This window comes from Phyllobates terribilis, unplaced genomic scaffold (assembly GCF_046119375.1).
Source record: "Phyllobates terribilis strain yellow unplaced genomic scaffold, ASM4611937v1 Scaffold_1__5_contigs__length_1240528914, whole genome shotgun sequence".
NCBI lineage: Eukaryota > Metazoa > Chordata > Amphibia > Anura > Dendrobatidae > Phyllobates > Phyllobates terribilis.
In genome coordinates, this window is record NW_027362761.1 from 1,092,697,906 (window position 1) to 1,092,719,726 (window position 21,821).

General features: G+C 43.6%; 1 protein-coding gene across 8 annotated transcripts in view; it reads right to left on the reverse strand.

Annotated features, from left to right (window-relative positions):
- LIMCH1 (LIM and calponin homology domains 1) overlaps positions 1 to 21,821 on the reverse strand; it is a 365,336-nt gene that overhangs the window by 44,279 nt on the left and 299,236 nt on the right. For all 8 annotated transcript variants that reach the window (XM_073645636.1, XM_073645633.1, XM_073645646.1 and 5 more), the window contains 8 exons: positions 20,703 to 20,829; positions 19,329 to 19,486; positions 18,393 to 18,801; positions 15,916 to 16,140; positions 15,719 to 15,800; positions 15,145 to 15,293; positions 12,315 to 12,414; positions 4,078 to 4,106 (listed from right to left, as the gene is read on the reverse strand). In XM_073645636.1, the coding sequence (XP_073501737.1) occupies positions 4,078 to 4,106; positions 12,315 to 12,414; positions 15,145 to 15,293; positions 15,719 to 15,800; positions 15,916 to 16,140; positions 18,393 to 18,801; positions 19,329 to 19,486; positions 20,703 to 20,829 (1,279 nt within the window). The remainder of the gene's footprint in view (positions 1 to 4,077; positions 4,107 to 12,314; positions 12,415 to 15,144; positions 15,294 to 15,718; positions 15,801 to 15,915; positions 16,141 to 18,392; positions 18,802 to 19,328; positions 19,487 to 20,702; positions 20,830 to 21,821) is intronic.

The following is a 21,821-nucleotide window of genomic DNA, read 5'->3' on the forward strand; positions in this document are numbered from 1 at the left end:
GGGGGTGAGGGAGAGGAGAGAGAGAGGGGCGGAGAGGAGAGGGGCGGAGAGGAGAGGAGAGAGAGAGGGGCGGAGAGGAGAGGAGAGGGGCGGAGAGGAGAGAGAGAGGGGCGGAGAGGAGAGAGAGAGGGGCGGAGAGGAGAGGGGCGGAGAGAGAGGGGCGGAGAGAGAGGGACGGAGAGGAGAGGGACGGAGAGAGGGGAAAGAGAGGGGCGGAGAGGGGAGAGAGAGGGGCGGAGAGGGGAGAGAGAGAGGGGCGGAGAGGGGAGAGAGAGAGGGGCGGAGAGGGGAGAGAGAGAGGGGCGGAGAGGGGAGAGAGAGAGAGGCGGAGAGGGGAGAGAGAGGGGCGGAGAGGGGAGAGAGAAGGGCGGAGAGGGGAGAGAGAAGGGCGGAGAGGGGAGAGAGAAGGGCGGAGAGGGGAGAGAGAAGGGCGGAGAGGGGAGAGAGAAGGGCGGAGAGGGGAGAGAGAAGGGCGGAGAGGGGAGAGAGAAGGGCGGAGAGGGGAGAGAGAGGGGCAGAGAGGGGAGAGAGAGGGGCAGAGAGAGGGGCAGAGAGAGGGGCAGAGAGAGGGGCAGAGAGAGGGGCAGAGAGGGGAGAGAGAGGGGCAGAGAGGGGAGAGAGAGGGGCAGAGAGGGGAGAGAGAGGGGCAGAGAGGGGAGAGAGAGGGGCAGAGAGGGGAGAGAGAGGGGCAGAGAGGGGAGAGAGAGGGGCAGAGAGGGGAGAGAGAGGGGGAGAGAGGGGAGAGAGAGGGGCAGAGAGGGGAGAGAGAGGGGCAGAGAGGGGAGAGAGAGGGGCAGAGAGGGGAGAGAGAGGGGCAGAGAGGGGAGAGAGAGGGGCAGAGAGGGGAGAGAGAGGGGCAGAGAGGGGAGAGAGAGGGGCAGAGAGGGGAGAGAGAGGGGCAGAGAGGGGAGAGAGAGGGGCAGAGAGGGGAGAGAGAGGGGCAGAGAGGGGAGAGAGAGGGGCAGAGAGGGGAGAGAGAGGGGCAGAGAGGGGAGAGAGGGGGGCAGAGAGGGGAGAGAGGGGGGCAGAGAGGGAAGACGGGGGCAGAGAGGGAAGACGGGGGCAGAGAGGGAAGACGGGGGCAGAGAGGGAAGACGGGGGCAGAGAGGGAAGACGGGGGCAGAGAGGGAAGACGGGGGCAGAGAGGGAAGACGGGGGCAGAGAGGGAAGACGGGGGCAGAGAGGGAAGACGGGGGCAGAGAGGGAAGACGGGGGCAGAGAGGGAAGACGGGGGCAGAGAGGGAAGACGGGGGCAGAGAGGGAAGACGGGGGCAGAGAGGGAAGACGGGGGCAGAGAGGGAAGACGGGGGCAGAGAGGGAAGACGGGGGCAGAGAGGGAAGACGGGGGCAGAGAGGGAAGACGGGGGCAGAGAGGGAAGACGGGGGCAGAGAGGGAAGACGGGGGCAGAGAGGGAAGACGGGGGCAGAGAGGGAAGACGGGGGCAGAGAGGGAAGACGGGGGCAGAGAGGGAAGACGGGGGCAGAGAGGGAAGACGGGGGCAGAGAGGGAAGACGGGGGCAGAGAGGGAAGACGGGGGCAGAGAGGGAAGACGGGGGCAGAGAGGGAAGACGGGGGCAGAGAGGGAAGACGGGGGCAGAGAGGGAAGACGGGGGCAGAGAGGGAAGACGGGGGCAGAGAGGGAAGACGGGGGCAGAGAGGGAAGACGGGGGCAGAGAGGGAAGACGGGGGCAGAGAGGGAAGACGGGGGCAGAGAGGGAAGACGGGGGCAGAGAGGGAAGACGGGGGCAGAGAGGGAAGACGGGGGCAGAGAGGGAAGACGGGGGCAGAGAGGGAAGACGGGGCAGAGAGGGAAGACGGGGGCAGAGAGGGAAGACGGGCGCAGAGAGGGAAGACGGGCGCAGAGAGGGAAGACGGGCGCAGAGAGGGAAGACGGGCGCAGAGAGGGAAGACGGGCGCAGAGAGGGAAGACGGGCGCAGAGAGGGAAGACGGGCGCAGAGAGGGAAGACGGGCGCAGAGAGGGAAGACGGGCGCAGAGAGGGAAGACGGGCGCAGAGAGGGAAGACGGGCGCAGAGAGGGAAGACGGGCGCAGAGAGGGAAGACGGGCGCAGAGAGGGAAGACGGGCGCAGAGAGGGAAGACGGGCGCAGAGAGGGAAGACGGGCGCAGAGAGGGAAGACGGGCGCAGAGAGGGAAGACGGGCGCAGAGAGGGAAGACGGGCGCAGAGAGGGAAGACGGGCGCAGAGAGGGAAGACGGGCGCAGAGAGGGAAGACGGGCGCAGAGAGGGAAGACGGGCGCAGAGAGGGAAGACGGGCGCAGAGAGGGAAGACGGGCGCAGAGAGGGAAGACGGGCGCAGAGAGGGAAGACGGGCGCAGAGAGGGAAGACGGGCGCAGAGAGGGAAGACGGGCGCAGAGAGGGAAGACGGGCGCAGAGAGGGAAGACGGGCGCAGAGAGGGAAGACGGGCGCAGAGAGGGAAGACGGGGGCAGAGAGGGAAGACGGGGGCAGAGAGGGAAGACGGGGGCAGAGAGGGAAGACGGGGGCAGAGAGGGAAGACGGGGGCAGAGAGGGAAGACGGGGGCAGAGAGGGAAGACGGGGGCAGAGAGGGAAGACGGGGGCAGAGAGGGAAGACGGGGGCAGAGAGGGAAGACGGGGGCAGAGAGGGAAGACGGGGGCAGAGAGGGAAGACGGGGGCAGAGAGGGAAGACGGGGGCAGAGAGGGAAGACGGGGGCAGAGAGGGAAGACGGGGGCAGAGAGGGAAGACGGGGGCAGAGAGGGAAGACGGGGGCAGAGAGGGAAGACGGGGGCAGAGAGGGAAGACGGGGGCAGAGAGGGAAGACGGGGGCAGAGAGGGAAGACGGGGGCAGAGAGGGAAGACGGGGGCAGAGAGGGAAGACGGGGGCAGAGAGGGAAGACGGGGGCAGAGAGGGAAGACGGGGGCAGAGAGGGAAGACGGGGGCAGAGAGGGAAGACGGGGGCAGAGAGGGAAGACGGGGGCAGAGAGGGAAGACGGGGGCAGAGAGGGAAGACGGGGGCAGAGAGGGAAGACGGGGGCAGAGAGGGAAGACGGGGGCAGAGAGGGAAGACGGGGCAGAGAGGGAAGACGGGGCAGAGAGGCAAGACGGGGGAAGAGAGGCAAGACGGGGGAAGAGAGGCAAGACGGGGGAAGAGAGGCAAGACGGGGGAAGAGAGGCAAGACGGGGGAAGAGAGGCAAGACGGGGGAAGAGAGGCAAGACGGGGGAAGAGAGGCATGACGGAGGAAGAGAGGCAAGACGGGGGAAGAGAGGCACGACGGGGGAAGAGAGGCAAGACGGGGGAAGAGAGGCAAGACGGGGGAAGAGAGGCAAGACGGGGGAAGAGAGGCAAGACGGGGGAAGAGAGGCAAGACGGGGGAAGAGAGGCAAGACGGGGGCAGAGAGGGAAGACGGGGGGAGAGAGGGAAGACGGGGGGAGGGAGAGAGAGAAAAAGAGAGAGAGAACGAGAGAGAGCAAAGAGAAGAGAGAGTGAGATATAAATCCCTGACATCTATTCAGATATATCTGTTTCAGAGAAAGCTAGGTATCCATTATTGTGGCAGTTAATGCATCCCCCATAGTCACTGTGACCCACATTTCTTGCCTTGATTGGCATTTCTATCCAGTTTGGCAGCAATGCTGAAGCTCTATTGGCAGCCTTGCTGGAAGTTACATATTGCTGCTCTATATCTACATGAGATTAGTTAGGGACAATGCTCCAAAATATAACAGACAACATAAATTCACCATTGACACACAAAATTTGCGTTCATAGAAACATATATGACATTAAAACACGTCTAAGAAGTCTACCCCGATATTAGAGGCACTACAGCAGAGAGAACATGGTGAAGGTTAGAATCCCTTTAAACACTTACACTAAAGTAAGCCGATTAAAACAAGCGCTGAGGTAGAAGAAGTAATTGCTGACAGATCAGACAAACACAACCTAATAAAGCCGATAAACACTTGCGGCTGACGTTACTGTGTATTGTCTTAGCTTGGCAGACTGTGAAATATTTTGCCGCTTCTTCCGTTGTGCAGAAAACAGTTTGAGCGCTCCGACAACACAAACACGCCAAGTAAAATTACTTACTGATGAGTTCCCACTGACTTCCGGCTCTCCTGTCAAACAGAAGCGAACAAAACAACTTTATTCTTTTAACTCTTGCATAAAAAAAGACTCAAGTAAGTAAAAGGTTATTAACAACGTGCATAATCGTATCTGGTGGGGATTATGTACCAATAACTGAAGCCTAGGCATGGCTACATTATCCATGTGTTGGATAGAAAAATGGGAACAAATTGTTTTTTTTTAATTAGTTTTAAAAAGTCCTGTGTTATTCTGAAATCACCACTAGCGCATTTCGTAATTCATTAATCACCGGGATTCACAGTTAAACACATGCAGCAGTAGGAACAGTTTGGCTAATACCAGGATAAAGTCATTATAAGGCAAGTAGGAAATATCAAGGCACGACTGCAAACCACCAACCTATCTTTGAGTTTATCCCATAACTTTACTAACATAATCCAGCAACCTAAGAAGAGAGAACACTTGTAAATGTCTCATAACATTCACATAGAAACATTAAAGAGAACCAAACTTTCATTTTTTTCAATAACCTTATCCAGCCATGAAAGTTTTGAAACTTTGCCAATCACTTTATTAGGGGACTTGTTCTGTAAAAAAAATGCATGAAAGTGGCTTCAAAAGCCCTGCTTTACCCATTTACTTGCCTGCCTTCAGCTGCACTGATCTCAGAATAAGCTCATTTGGAGTACAGATAATGGCAGTGAAAGGGTCAGCAATAGAGATGAGCGAACCTGAACTTTAAAGTTTGGGATTTGTACTGGACACTTAGCGTCCGCTGCTGAACTCCGAACACTGACTTTTCCCGGAAGTCTGATTTAATGTACGGTACTCCAGGGGACGTCCAGAAGAGAGAGAGAAAAAAGAGAGAGAGAAAAAAGAGAGAGAGAAAAAAGAGAGAGAGAAAAAAGAGAGAGAAAAAAGAGAGAGAGAAAAAAGAGAGAGCGAAAAACAGAGCGAAAAAGAGAAAAAGAAAAGAGAAAAAGAGAGTAAAAGAAAAGAGAAAAAGAGAGTAAAAGAAAAGAGAAAAAGAGAGAGAAAAAGAAAAGAGAAAAAGAGAGAGAAAAAGAAAAGAGAAAAAGAGAGAGAAAAAGAAAAGAGAAAAAGAGAGAGAAAAAGAAAAGAGAAAAAGAGAGAGAAAAAGAAAAGAGAAAGAGAAAAAGAAAAGAGAAAAAGAGAGAGAAAAAGAAAAGAGAAAAAGAGAGAAAAAGAAAAGAGAAAAAGAGAGAAAAAGAAGAGAGAAAAAGAAGAGAGAAAAAGAAGAGAGAAAAAGAAAAGAAAAGAGAAAAAGGGAGAAAAAGGGAGAAAAAGGGAGAAAAGGGGAGAAAAGGGGAGAAAAGGGGAGAAAAGGGGAGAAAAGGGGAGAAAAGGGGAGAAAAAGGGAGAGAAAAAGGGAGAGAAAAAGGGAGAAAAAGAAGACACAGAGAAAAAGAGAAAACGAGAGAGAGAAAACGAGAGAGAGAAAACAAACGAGAGAGAGAAAACGAGAGAAAACAAACGAGAGAAAACAAACGAGAGAAAACGAGAGAAAGACAGAAAGAGACAGAGAGACAAAGAGACAGAGAGACAAAGAGACAGAGAGACAAAGAGACAGAGAGACAGAGAGACAAAGAGACAAAGAGACAAAGAGAGAGGGAGAATGTTTTCCAGCTCCAAAGTTCGTGTGTCAATAGATTTCAAATGGGGTTCAGGTTCATGTTCAAATTCGGGTAAAGTTCTGGTACCCGAAACAAACTTTGGACTAAATTTCGGTTTGGGTACCAGAACTCAAACTTCCACGAGTCCTCTCATCCCTAGTCAGCACTTGTGTTCTTACAGTGTCCTTATCAGAACAACCTCCTACAACAGTAAAATTCTCAGGACATGTTCCCACATCGCATAACTAGCTTTTTTTCCCACTGCATTTTTTTTGCACAGAAAATCTGCTATATTTAACAGTCCAAGCAAAGTGGATGTGATTTCATGAAAACTCATGCCCACTGTGCATTTAAAAATACTGTCCAACGGTGCGTTTTTGGTGTGTTTCTTCTCAGGCTCTATGGGAAGCTTAAAATAAAATGCTTGTAAAAAAAAAAGCTATTTTTTTAATACAGAATCAAAGATTTTCTGTACTTAAAAAAAAAAATCTGCTACTAATCTGCACAAAAAAACACATCAAATAAAGGAGAAAACGCAGCAAAAAGTGCAGCAAAAATGCAATAACATGAGAAAATTGCTATTGCGTATTTTGGTTCAGACACCTGCAGGAAACGTGGATAAAAAGAAACAGAAAAAAATGCAGCATTTACGCTATTGGCGAACATGGCCTCAGAGAAAGATAGGTGCAGACCCAGTCACTGCCAGCATCTGTACTCCAAATGAATACATTCGAATGTCAACCTAGCGAAATGCAGGGAAATAGACTGGGGAAAAGCAGACGTTTTGAAGCCACTTACATGCAATTTGTTTACAGGAATGAAGACAAATCCCCTACTTAAGTGATTGGCAAAGTTTCATAACTTTCCATGCTGGACAAAATTATTTAACAATGATAAAAGTTTAGTTAATCTTTAACTAGTGAGACTAAAGGAATTGACCCATAAAGAAGGTATCTCGCCTATATGTGATAACCTCTGGGACCCCAATCGATCTTGAGAATGCGATCCCAAAGCTTTCTATGTGACTGGAGCAGTTGTAATCATGTGCGACCACCTATAAACAGTGAAAGGAGCAGTGGTGACACATGCTCACAACCGCTCCAGCTACACAGGGGATTTTACGTCCCCCAATATGAAGACTGGCGAAGATCTCAGCAGCAGAGCCCCAGCAATTATACTTATATACTCTTATCCTGTGGATAAGTAATGAATATCATTTATGGGACAACCACCTTAGAGAAAATCTGTACTAGATGGTGTATTGCTATCCTCACCCACCTTTTCATGAAGGGATAGCTGAAGAGCCGTAACTATTTAGTTTTGCTATAGGGCCTTAGTGAATCCACAGCTAGTGAATATAAGATCAGATTATCACCTCTTGCCAAGAACCAATTGACTTGGGGAATTTCTGTTTCAAAAGTTTGGGACAAGGTGTGAGGAAGGCTGAGTATGTTCCTCAGTAGCTCTGGGACAAGGTGTGAGGAAGGCTGAGTATGTTTCCTCAGTAGCTCTGGGACAAGGTGTGAGGAAGGCTGAGTATGTTCCTCAGTAGTTTTGGGACAAGGTGTGAGGAAGGCTGAGTATGTTCCTCAGTAGCTTTGGGACAAGGTGTGAGGAAGGCTGAGTATGTTCCTAAGTAGCTTTGGGACAAAGTGTGAGGAAGGCTGAGTATGTTCCTCAGTAGCTTTGGGACAAGGTGTGAGGAAGGCTGAGTATGTTCCTCAGTAGCTTTGGGACAAGGTGTGAGGAAGGCTGAGTATGTTTCCTCAGTAGCTCTGGGACAAGGTGTGAGGAAGGCTTAGTATGTTCCTCAGTAGCTCTGGGACAAGGTCTGAGGAAGGCTGAGTATGTTCCTCAGTAGCTTTGGGACAAGGTGTGACGATGGCTTAGTATGTTCCTCAGTAGCTCTGGGACAAGGTGTGAGTAAGGCTGAGTATGTTCCTAAGTAGCTTTGGGACAAGGTGTGAGGAAGGCTGAGTATGTTCCTCAGTAGCTTTGGGACAAGGTGTGAGGAAGGCTGAGTATGTTTCCTCAGTAGCTCTGGGACAAGGTGTGAGGAAGGCTTAGTATGTTCCTCAGTAGCTCTGGGACAAGGTGTGACGATGGCTTAGTATGTTCCTCAGTAGCTCTGGGACAAGGTGTGAGGAAGGCTGAGTATGTTCCTCAGTAGCTTTGGGACAAGGTGTGAGGAAGGCTGAGTATGTTTCTCAGTAGCTTTGGGACAAGGTATGGCGATGACAGAGTATGTTACTCAGCCTTCCTCACACCTTGTCCCAGAGCTACTGAGGAAACATAGATAACTACAGAAACCTGGCACTTATTATCTACAATCTGATTCTTGTAGGAATTAACTGTTAGTACATTCTGAAGTATGGAGTTGATACTCATATGTAATTATCTCAATTAAATTCACAGTTCTGATGAAGGCCGTATGAGGCCGAAACGTCAATTTAATTTTGAAGAATTATGTAAATAAAATTCTTGAAATCTTTTCACCTGGAGTGCCAGGTTTCTGTAGTTATCTATAATCGGAGTGGAATCCTATCGGAGCACCCAAAATCACAGGAGTGCCATGTAGCCTTTTCTTTTCTTTTACTGAGGAAACATACTCAGCCTTCCTCACACCTTGTCCCAGAGCTACTGAGAAATACACTCAGCCATCGTCACACCTTGTCTCAAAGCTGCTGAGGAACATACTCAGCCTTCCTCACACTTTGTCCCAGAGCTACTGAGGAACATATTCAGTCATCGTCACACCTTGTCCTAAAGCTAATGAGGAACATACTCCGCCTTCCTCACACCTTGTCCCAGAGCTACTGAGAAATACACTCAGCCATCGTCACACTTTGTCTCAAAGCTACTGAGGAACATACTCAGCCTTCCTCACACCTTGTCCCAGAGCAACTGAGGATGTTTCTCAGTAGCTTTGGGACAAGATGTGAGGAAGGCTGAGTATGCTCCTCAGTAGTGCAGAGGAAAGAGGGTGTTCATTTTTGCACAATGTGGCTCTACTCAGGTATTACTTTTGAAAAATACATAAATGTTCAGTCTAAATTTCCTACCCTTATATGGAGAGTACCTGTAGGAGAGGAATGGGTTAGACCACTGATGCCCAACTGTGAACCAAGATCAGCCGAGAAATAGTTGCATTGTGTTCAGGGCCTTTCGAGTAAGGGCACTCTATTTCACCAAGTACTGGTGATGGAAAGTACAGGCACTATTATGATGGCCCTTTACCAAGACCAGAACCAGAAGGAGTGGGGCATGATGCACCCGCCAAGTGGATACTCAAAATTATTTCTTCAAGAGCCAAGAGAGGCGCAAGCAGATTGCGCTGTAATGTTTCCCTATAACTGACTGTGACGGGTACAGTTACATGAATATATTCACAGTTTCTGTTTTTTTATGTATTATATTGCCAACATTTAAGCAGAAATAATGTACAGATGGCAACCTGCAAATGTGGCAGGATAAATCAGCTAAATATGTTTGTGTATGCCTATCCTCCTTCTTAGGATTTGCATCAAGAGGGCTACGCATGACACTCACAATGAGTCATGTTGGCCAGCTTTGGATTTGGCTGAATATATAGTTGTGTCTATAGCCAGTTTTATGCCTAAACCAGATGTCCATAGCATATTTTTTTGAAAACTGCTCTAGGACCAGTCTGGTGCAAGAACTAATCCGCTGAATGCTGGAACACTCCCATGAAAACTATGGGATCAGTTCTAGCATTAGTTTCCCTCTGGTGTTTCCTTACCACACCAGAAATTAAAAAAAAAAAAAAAAAAGATTTCTGTAAAATGGAAATGAGGCCTTAGAAGTCGAGAGTGTTCAACTCTTCTCTAGAAAAAGAAATCAAGACTGTTTTAGCTTTTTTTTCATAAGTACTAAAGGCGGTCATAACAATGAATAACTGTTGGCTAAAAGAGGTTTTAACTGATAATTACGATGACAGATTACCCAATAATTTGCATTAGCTTTTGACAGATAAATTAGACCTTATTAATTAGACACTTTTGGTGGTATAATTTTGCAGGAATTAAAAAAATTCAACGTGCCTTAAAGGAGGGTCTGGAAGTCCCAAAACTAAATTGCTAACGGGAAAAAAACAGAAAAGAAATCTACCGGAATGTGGAGAACCTAAACAACATGTCTGTGTGATGGGTGGGATTTTCTAAAGTTACTGTACATACCTTCCAGTCCAAGAGGAAAAATGAAAGCAAAATCTCATCGAATCAAGCAACATATTATCAGCAAATCAATACAGACAATTGGTGATCAAGTTAACTGTGACAACATACTACATGACCACGTTTTGATGCCATGTGTGATTTTTTCATAGTGAGCGCACAACACCCGATAGAGCACCACTCATCTAATTTGTGTCTCCCACACCAAGACAACTTAAAGGACAACTTAAAGTCTTTAAATATAACTCCAGTTACCTGACTGAGAAAAGAAATGGGAACGTCACCAAATATTCTGGATCATAAAGTTTAAGCAGATATTTTGGGGAGATTCTGAGGTGCAATGGTTGGAAAAATGCATAAAAAACATAATAAAATAGAAACTCTACAAAATAGACACAAGACAAGATACATAATTTTTCTTTATCTAACGTTAACAGCCTACATGAATAACCAGGCGTCTGGATATCATATCCGGTATACCATAAAGACGACCATATAAGATCACACGACAGATGCTTTTATGCATATTTGATTTGCTGTTCACTTACCGCTAACATATCAGTCATTTCTGGAGATAATCATGTCCGATATTCAAAAAGATGGAGAAACAAGTGGACGCAACCATTTATCTAGCGACGTAGTGTCACCATGGTCATTACTGGAAATGTCAAGTTGGCAGATATTTATTAGACTACTTAACCACCCCAAGTTTACTATGAATGGAAGATCCCCCATAGACACAAGCAGATACTAGGATTTCAGGACAAGAAAAAATTGGCTATTTTTTGCTGTGTCTGATATTGCAGCTCATCTCTGTTGTCGCGAGTAAGGCTGCCTTGCACCATCATACACCAAGCCAGGTTTTCCTAAAATTGGCCATTCAGGGAGATTTTAACGGTACTTGAGAAAATGAGTGAGTGAGTGAGTGAATGAATGAATTAATAACAGTTCCTTTCCATCAATCTAGAATAAAGTCTTAGAGAGTAACATGATAATTGCTATGATTTATTTAATTAATGGTGTTGAGTTTCCTTAGGATGGTGCAATCCATTACATATCCAAGGTCCATCACTGGTCTGCTGGATCTCTATATTGCTACTATCCAGGTTAATAAAGGTCAACTAACTCAGTAGATGGATAACTTCTTAAATAGTACTTGTTGCTAGCTCAAAAGTGGCCGGGTTTTGCTCTTATTTTATTCCAAAAATATATGGGCCTTTTTATTTTGTGCAACCTTTTATGGTCTTTAACAATGGGGAGATCTCAAAGAGTAATTATCAGATCAGACTAAAGACACGTCCCCAAAAAATCTTACAAGTCACGTTCTCTTGGTAAAGACCATAAAAAATAGCACCAAATAAAAAATACCCATATCTCTGGAAACGTATGGTGGATTAAAAACAATAAAAACAAAACCCCACTGAATTAATCAAGGGGGGAAGCGCAATAAAACAAGCAAAAACTGGACACTTATGACTTTGTGACAGGAGAAGATACAGGTGCATCTCACTAAATTAGAATATCATCAAAAAGTTAATTTATTTCAGTTCTTCAATACAAAAAGTGAAACTCATATATTATATAGAGTCATTACACACAAAGTGATCTATATCAAGTGTTTATTTCTGTTAATGTTGATGATTATGGCTTATAGCCAATGAAAACACAACAGTCATTATCTCAGTAAATTAGAATACTTAACAAAAAGCCATAATCATCAATATTAACAGTAATAAATACTTGAAATAGATCACTCTGTAATGACTCTAATATATGGAGTTTCACTTTTTGTATTGAAGAACTGAAATAAATTAACTTTTTGATGATATTCTAATTTAGTGAAATGCACCTGTATATACTGCAAGTACAGAGAAACAGCACTCCTTTTTTACTAACTCATGAGCATCTCTTTACATGATTCCTAAAGGATAAAAGTAGGATGAATGGACTATCCAGTCCTGTCGTCTACAGTAACAGTAAAATTAATATAACGCTCCAATATAAATCATCTAATATAAAAATCGATTACTTCAGCCTTTTTCTAGATTTCTTTAGTCTTCAAATCTAATCTTCAGATCAAATCTCTATGTAACTTTTGCAACTTCTCAACCGTGAGGATTATCTAGATGTCTACCTGAGAAGGTCTCACACTATCTATAATGGGTCTGGGAGTTAGGATACTTATTGGAGATTCACACTGGGGCATCATTGTAAATGTGCTTTTATTTAGTGGAATAAACAATACTACATTGCATAGTAGGCAAATTCATTTATGTACAAAAAGGTATAAGAAATGGCTTAAAACACTGACAGACAATGTCTGCTACAACACTGCAACCCCGATCCTATTCCAGTCCATGTGGGTGAATGATGTGTCATGCCATCATGGGGAGGCGCTATATGTACGCACCATGCTGCTCTTTCTGTAGTGCATCTTTGTCATCTTCCGGCTTTTTCTTGTCCTGACTCTGGGCGCTATCATTTTGTTCTTTTACAGGGAAATCCAAAGTCTGAAAAACAAAGAAATTACTAAAACTTACCAAAAATTAAATCCACATGTAAACCCATCTTGTGACTTGATACAAGTCAAGACCTAAATGATGGAGTACTCACAACTGAAGGGTTTGCTGTGACTCTGTATTTTATAATCTATATATAAGATAGGGTATAACGTACTGATTGCTGGCAGCTTCACCACTGGGACTCGTATTGTTCTGAGAGCAGAGATCATCTATGGGGCTGACAAAGGAAGAGGCGTACAACTCTCTGCCATCACTGACAGGCCCATAGAAAATCCATGAAGCTAAAGTGTGCATGCTTGATCTCTACTCCATTTTGAAGGGGCTCTGCAGAACCCAGTTCTCATTATTAGGATGAGCCCCATCAATCAGTAAGTTATAGCCTGTCCTAAAGAGATGGGATGACTTACTAATTTTGGTTTTAACAAAGTTTCATACTTCAGTTTTTATAGTGCAGTGCCAATCTGCATTAACCCTACATTGTTATGAAGAAAAATTGTAAAGTCATTCCTTGTCATGAAAACCAACTTCAATTTTCTCCATTAAATTTCAGTCCTGACACAAAATGACTGCTTACATCATTTCAGCGATCTTCTCATTAGTTCATGAGAAAGTGTAAACGAGGACAAGGCAGCTGATAGCACTCGTTACGCCACGTTCACACGTTCAGTATTTGGTCAGTATTTTACATCAGTATTTCTAAGCCAAAACCAGGAGTGGGTGATAAATACAGAAGTGGTGCCGTGTTTCTATTCTACTTTTCCTCTGATTGTTCCACTCCTGGTTTTGGCTTAAAAATACTGATGTAAAATACTGACCAAATACTGAACATGTAAACATGGCCTAACAGAGAGCTATTAAAATTATAGACTGTTCATGTCTTTGTCAGTGGGCAAACTTACAAAAACAGCAAGGGATCAAATACTTATTTCCTTCACTGTATCTCCTCGCCCTGCACACAGCCGCATCTACCTGACATCCGGCTCCTCTGCAATACAAAATGTCCCTGATGAAGACTATTATTGGTCAAAATGTTGGACCTTTTTTTTGCTGGATCAAAATAAGATATTCACTTATTGCATCAAGATCTTCATTCTCCATCATTATTTCGGTGCTGAGGTTTTTTTGCCGGTATGAGTACTGTGACATGCAAATAGTAAAGAATCCTGAGACCACTCATGCGTAGGGTTGCTTTTCATCTATGGAGGGGGCTCACTCACAATTTTGCCTAAGACGACTGCCATGAATAAAGAATGGAATCTAAACATCCTTCAAGAGCAACATCTTCCAACAATTCAGGAGCAATTCAGTGATGAACAATGATTTTTACAGCACGATAAAGACCATGTCACAAAGAAAAAGTGATAACTAAGTGGCTCGGGAAACAAAAGTTTGAAATTAAGTGTCCATGACCAGGAAACTCCACAGATCTCTATCCCATTGAGAACCCGTGGTGAATCCTCAAAAAGCAGAAGGAGAAACGAAAACACAAACTGTGATAAACTCCAAGCACTGATTAGACAAGAATGGGTGATCATCAGTCATGATTTGGCCCAGAAGGCGATAGCCAGTATGGCAGGGCAAACTACAAAAGTCTTGGATGATCAACACTGTAAATATTGAGTCTTTGCATAAACTTCATGTATTTGTCAATAAAAGTATAAAAACTTATGAAATGCTTCTAATTGTAAGTCAGTAAGTATAGAAACATCTGACTAAAAGATCTAAAAACTTTGAAGCAGCAAACTTTGTGAAAACCAAAATTTATGTCAGGCTCAAAAATTTTGGCCATGACACGAATAAGTTTGTTCTTTAAAATGTAATTGCAGGGGATTGTCTATGTACTGCTTGTCAGTGGCCTCTATAGAAGAATATATGTGGCTTAAGTCTACAGATATTGACAGAGAGCAACAGATCTATTCAAAAGTCACAAATAATAGACCAGTGTCTTGTAAACTAAAGACATGTCCCATGTCCTAAAGTGATGGTACACCATTAAAATCCTTTATATGAAGTGGCTGGAGTGATAGTTTAGAGCTGTATCCTCCTCAAAAACAAATAACATTTTTCTGCACCTTTGCAGAGAAATGCAGCATGACCCCATTCAATTATTTATTTACTTGCACAAAGGATGATCTGGAAGCCTCGGTGCCGAGAGAATCTGAGGTGATGCAGCGCTATACCAGTCACTCCAGTTGTAGGATCGAGATGGTCCCGCCATCTCCCCCCCCTTCTGATCAGAAACCAAAGGTATATCCCAATGATAAGCCAACAATTTAAGAAAAGGAAAAAAACACCTTGACTGGTTTACTTCCAGGTATAATCCCCCAAATCGGACTTAAGATTTGTCATTTTATAAAGTAGCAACAATGAGAATGAGGAAAAGTGTAATTCATTATTTTCATATGATATTTTAAAGTAAACAGATTGTTTTTACCCAAAAATATATTTTGAAAGCCTGGATGTCAAAATGTTATGTTGTCAAGAAACATCAGTACAGGACATGTGAAGGACGCAGCACGTTCGTGGAGCACTCATTTTAGTAATAACCATGTAACGCTTTAATTCCCGTGCAGGGGAACTGGAACACTTCTTGCCAATAACAGATTATTACAGCTGTGATCAGCCTATTTTTCTATGACTCTTCTAGCATTAAGTCATTCTCTAATGCAAGCGTCCCTTCTAAAATAAAAAATAATAATAATAAAAAAATATTATTACCCAATGAGTAACCATAGACTTGCAGTCCTCTTTTTGTTCCTCTTCTATGTCCTTCCCATTTACAGTGGGTTCACTTGTAGTGAGTGTTAGGGACTGTAGGGTGGTCACAGTGGGATCTCCCTTGCTTAGCACAGGAGACTGCGTGGAATCTGCAATACAATGAAAAGAATACGCCACAGAATTAGACCTTTTATCTGTAAGTCTTGTTAAAACACTAATAGCATTTGGGAACTAATTAGGATATATCAGGATATTTGTATGATTTTGGGGTTCACAAATTTTCTAACCAACATCTTAATCATTACATTAGTAGTAATCCATGTATTGTAAAGCCCTATTGATTTCCATGGAGAGACGACCACTTCGGCACGGTCACTAGTGAAAATGAGGACAGGCACCCGCCTATTCTGAATGTTGATGCAGACTCCCCAGGAATGTGAGAATGTGACATGTTATCAAAGAGGAAATCCCATTTAATAAAGCCATATAAGTCCTACCGGCTGCATTTGTCTTTGAATTGTCACATACCATATGTGATTTGGACTACATTGTGGAGATGGTAGATTGTACAAACCTTTAGTCTGTTCTGTGTGGACATTTTTGATTGAATCCAATTGATCCACTTGGCTCGTGTGGTTTATTTCTACAGAGAAAACCTGGGGAAAACATGGGAGTAAAATAAGTCTATAAAACACAGACATCGAAGCAGTACAAACCATTCAGGGAACATCACGGAAGGGTTTCCGTCAGCAGAACAATAACAGTCCTTACTTTTGGCTCATTGTCAGGACTATTGGACACATTCGGTCTTGTCAAGTTGAGTTCAATGGATGAAACATCTGTCTTCAGTTCAGTTCCGGGTGCGTCCACTCTGGCAACACCTTCAAACCTCTGCGACCTGGTCAGCAAGGGAGCAAAGTTTACAGGGGATTCTCTTTCCTTCTGCTCTTCTGTGCCATTAGGCACTTCCCCGTTCACAGTATTCTTCCCGTCTACCTAAACATCCAAGCAAATGAGTGTTCAGAAAGAAGAGTCAAGGAGGAAGCAAAGGGAAAAGACAAGGAAAGATCTTTGAAAAAATTATTAAACAGCATGTATGTAAGTACTTGGGTAAGAATACAGTAATTAACCAGAGCCAGCCATGGGTTTGTAGCAAACAAGTCATGCCAGACTAAATCTAATTTCCTTCTATGATGGAATCACTGACTGCGAGGATCACGGAAATGCGGTAGATATAGTATATCTCGACTTCAGCAAAGCATTTGATAAAGTATTTCATACTATCCTTATTGAAAAAATGACCAAGTATGGGACCGACAAGGATACAGTTAGGTGGATTCATAACTGGCTCACTGATCGTGCTCAAAGAGTGGTAAGAAATGGTTGCACATCTAATTGGAAGAGTGTTTCAAGTGGGGTAGGACAAGGCCTTATCCTGGGCCCTGTGTTGTTCAACATTTTTATAAATGATCTAGATAAGGGAACTGAAGGTAAACTAATCAAATCTGCAGACGATGCAAAGCTAGGAGGGATAGGGAACACTAGAGAAGACAGAGAAAGGATTCAGAAGGATCTAGATACGTTTGAACAATGGGCAGTGACAAATAGAATGGCATTTAACAGGGAGAAATGCAAGATTCTACAGCTGGGAAAGAAAAACAAAAATTACATCTACATAATGGGAGGAATAGAACTAAGCAACAGCACGTGTGAAAAAAACTTGGGTATACTAATAAATCTCAGACTGTACATGAGTCAACAGTGTGATCTAGCAGCAGAAAAGGCAAACACAGTTCTGGGATGTATTTAGAGAAGCTTAGAGTCTAGATCACGTGAAGTAATTATCCCCCTCTACTCCTCTTTGGTCAGACCTCAACTGGAATACTGTGTCCAGTTCCGGGCACCACATTTTAAAAAAACACATCGAAAAACTGGATCAAGTTCAGAGAAGAGCTACCAGGATGATGATCGGACTGCAAATTATGTCCCACGAGGAACAGTTAAAGGATCTGGGAAGGTTTAGCTTACAAAAAAGAAGGCTAAGAGGAGACTTAATAGCTGTCTACAACTATCTGAAGGGCTGTCACACTGTAGAGGGATCATCCTTATTCTGATTTGCACATGGAAACACGAGAAGCAATGGAATGAAACTGAAAGGGAGAAGATACAGATTAGATATTAGAAAAAACTTTTTGACAGTGAGGGCGATCAATGAGTGGAACAGGCGGCCACGAGAGGTGGTGAGTTCTCCTTCAATGGAAGTCTTCAAACAGAGGCTGGACAGATATCAGTCTGAGATGGTTTAGTGAATCCTGCATTGAGCAGGGGGTTGGACACAAGGACCCTGGAGGTCCCCTCCAACTCTAACATTCTAGGATTCTGTGACGTAATCCGCAACATTGCAAAATGTTAAATAATTCGGTAAAAGCTTGTGGCAAGCAAACGACTAGAACATGAATAGGAACAAAATGTAAAGTGCAAAAAGGGATCTTCTTAAAAAGATTGTCCATCTTTGTTGCCATTTTCTTTTTGTTTAAATGCATGTACTTGGGGCTAAAAATTATTTTTGAAATTTAGCTGCAATAAACATTTTGTACCATTTGGCTTTTACAGGCCCTTCAATTTCCTAAACATTCAATTTTGATGTAGTCTAAATCAGCTTAGAGGAGCTCGGAGAAAAAAAGAAAATACTGATAGAGACTACAGACTCCCTATCAAACATCATAGCGAGCTGACTGATGGATTCTCAATTAACTCATTCTGCAGACAGCAAGAGACAGTGCAACACAGAAGCTACAGAAGGCAAATGGTGCACTATTTCTAATTAAACCCATTCGTAACAATAATTCTTAGCCCTAAATACACACATTTAGGTAAAAAAAAATTGTCCCAGTGATGGACAACACCTTTAAAAAGAAAATGGCCTGCCCTTAGGGTAAAGAATATCAGGTACATTTCAGGCTACTTCCCCAAGCGACAGATGATGATTAGGGAACAATTTGTAATTGGCTAATTGTCAGAAACTCCTCTACGCAAAGCTTGTCCTAGTAAGACAGATAACAGCCTGTATCGTGCAGGATACTTCTATTCATTTCCAATGGGTTTACGTTTTTCCTCATAGGACAATATTGTTCATTGCTTTTCACCCAATAACCAGAATATGTCTTAATTCTTAATTCTTTGGTCTTTTGGAAGACGGATTGTTCTTATCCAAAACTAGCTTATGCCAAATAAATCACAAACATTACCTTAAATGTCTTCAAGACCTGCTGTGTACTTCTGGGCTGGGAGTAAGGCTTGGGCGTCAGCATGGGCACGGTCTTGGAGACCACACTTTTTGTTGGGGATGTCCGACCTGCTGGTGTTTTAAAAGCTGATTCACTGGTAGGAGAGATGGTGGCTTCCACGGTAGATGTGAATTTAGGAGACGGTAAAGACTGCTGCCTCAGGTACTTTAGTGGGTTGGGGTCCTCTGTAGAGGAGAGCAAGCCTGGCTCCACCGAATGGCTTCTTTCAAGAATTTTTGGCATCACTAAACGTTCAAGAACGGCTTCACTTATTGTGAATCTTTCAATGTATTTCTGCAAAATCTTGTCTGCTTCCTCCTTTGTCTTAGCATTTTTGTAGGCTTCATGTAACTCTTTTTCCCTCCGCTCCCTGTTAGGACAAACACAATGAGGATGCAGTTTACTGACACCTTTAGAGGAATATGCAGAAAACAAAAATTATAAAGTTTTATAGCCCCATCAAAGTGGCGCTCTCAGCCACTGGCTCAAAATTAGACGCAGCACATCCCCTTCCACTTGTATGGAGCTGCACTGCAGTTTCTCTGACCAACACCCCTCTTTGTTGAGAAAAATAGTGAATGTTGGCTCCCTCATTTTCAGGAACGGTTGGGGTCCCAAAAGACCAGTCTCCACCTAACAAAGTGATGGCAACAGTGGCAGAACTTTAAGGTTGTGGGCCCCAATGCAAAAATCTCCAACAGAACCCCCAACTATCGCAGGTATTCAATATTAATTGTCTTTTTATATAGGCTACAGACACCTTTTCGCCCCCCTAGGCTCCAGGGGCCCCGGTGCGATAGCTACCCATGCACCTATTATGGTTACGCTCCTGGATGGCACATCACTAAATAAACCTTTAACTTACCACATATACAATGCACTGCTGTAGAGACTTACTTTTCCTCCACTATTTCCTTGTATGTTTTTATGCTTTTCCTCCTTTCTGAGGAGTCACTTTCTCCGCTGAGCAGTCTTTGCATCTTTTTCCTTTCTTCTTCTTTCTTTATTAAGTCCTGTGATGCACTTCTCCTGCGGGTTTTCCATCGGGCAAGGTCCTAGAACAATGTCCAAAATTAGAGCCAGAGGAAGACAGATACATTTACATAAAAAACATTAAAATTTACAAATTTTAGCGGATTGACAGTGTTGTAAAAACAATCCTTAAAGGGGTCTTCCAGAATTCTAAAAAAATCTGTCCATAAAAGGAGATAAAATGAAAATTTAAAAAAAAAAAAAAAAAATTGTGCAAAATATATTTCATGGTTTCATCCCAGGTAATACCTCCTAGGTCCTATTGGCCCCTTATGTTCCATTCAGTAAGTGTAAAAGGTCAACTGACCTGCCATCACTATTAACATGTACAAATGGCCCCTTCAGAAAGGACTTAAACCCTAATTCCATCTATTGTAAATAACAATCCTAAAAGTCAATATCGACCCTTTAACAAGCCTTGCCATATAACTAAGAATAAAAGCCAAACCAGAACCTCTATTTGCAGACATGTTTGCCACTCATCAGTGCAAAGCATTAGATGTAATTTGGATGTATGAGAGGCCTCTGACTGGAGCCTAAGGGGTAACATTCCTCCTTGTGCAGGGTGACATGTCTGATTGACTTTTAGGATTACTACTTCCTATAGGTGGCACTAGAGTTTTAGTCCTCTTCCTCTCTGAAGAGGCAATTTGCATATTTCATTTCCCAGAATTGCACGGCCTATAAGTCTCCTTACACTGGCATGTTAGGCATGTCACTCTCCATATGGAGAAACGTTATCCCTTAGACACTACAGAGCAACATGTGAATTGAGCTGATTTGGTAATCTGTGCAATTTTGTAATTGAACAGATTAATATTATTCCATTTTAGAATTCTGGAAAAGCTTAAATTGCTAAGCCATCATTTGCGAACATTTTTTTTCTATTGCTCCAATACATGTAAAATTAAAAATGGAACATATTTCCAAAATAGTTTCCATTAAAAATCTATAAATTGGGTTCATGGCTCTTCTGCAAAACTATGTATTTCCATGGTAACAGACTACAAACAAATTCTATGTAGTCAGATACTGCAGTCATATTACCATTTATCTGCTCCTTATTCTTGGTGCGCTACCAAAATAAGTCAGTGAGAATTAGAATATATTTACACATTCTCCTTTTATTGTACTCAGTGTAACAGAAATCCAACTGTTAAAGGATGAAACATAAATAATGGAGGCAGGTCTAGGAGCCATACATGTACCGAGAGGGAGGCTTGGGTCAAAACTACCTACATCCTGCCACGTGTCATCTTCCTCTTTGAGTAGATCATTGACAAATTGCAGGTGTTCTTGGTGAGCTCTGCTATGCGGCATCATCATTCCGTCTTCCTCACACCTCATGTCCAACATGCTTACACTCCTAGCAGGACACAATGGAAAACACAGATCACTTAAAAAAAAAATAAACAACTGCAAGCATTATGTAAATGTGCCACAAGATGGCGTTAAAGGACAAAGCAACATGCAGTTACACATCAGATTAGAAGCTTAGAAGTCGTCATTCCAGGGTCGCCCTGTAGGGGGAGACATTTGTTAAAAAAAAAAAAAAAAGCTTGCGGTCTAGTTATGCATGCCATCATTATGTTAGAGGTAAGAGATCACCATCTTGACTGTAATCAAATATTATGATTAATAGGGGTTATAGGTGACCCTATACAGACAGCCCAATACAAATATTTCAAAATAAATAAAAGGGGTTTATTTTACGTTGCCAGGGTAAATTACAAAAACAAGGCACAAAGCAACGTTACATTTTTTTATGAGTATATTCGTACAGATAGAAAAAAGCCAAATAACCTGCATGAGATTGTATCAGACCTCAAATATGAACGCACTCAATGACTATTGCCTCATGTGGGCAGCATGAGATATGCAGAAAGGAAACGTAAGATTACAGATTGTAAGGAATTTTAAGATGCTTGCTTAGGACTGCAGAGTAAATAGGAGTTAAAGGGGCTGTCTGACACAAGACATTTATGACAAACCAACAGGATGTGCCATAAAGGTCTTATAGATGGGTTCTACTTATGGGACTTGCAAATATCCCCCAATCCAGACCAGTGGCGGGAGAGGTAGCCGCCATGTGTAGGCGCTCTTTATTGACTGTTATCCCAGGTCTGAATACAGCCAAGCTCACTTGGAGGACCCTAGTTTTGGAAATATGCATAAGTCCAAGAGATGAACACCACATTTATTAGACATTTACAGCATTATCCTGTCGCTATGCCATTATCCCTTTACATGACAAATTAGAAGAATAACAAACTTCTTTTTTTTCTTCCAACTTCCTTTTTGATGACTCTGTTTCAGAACCCCAGTGCATGCTGGGAAACTCAAAACAGCCACTGTCAC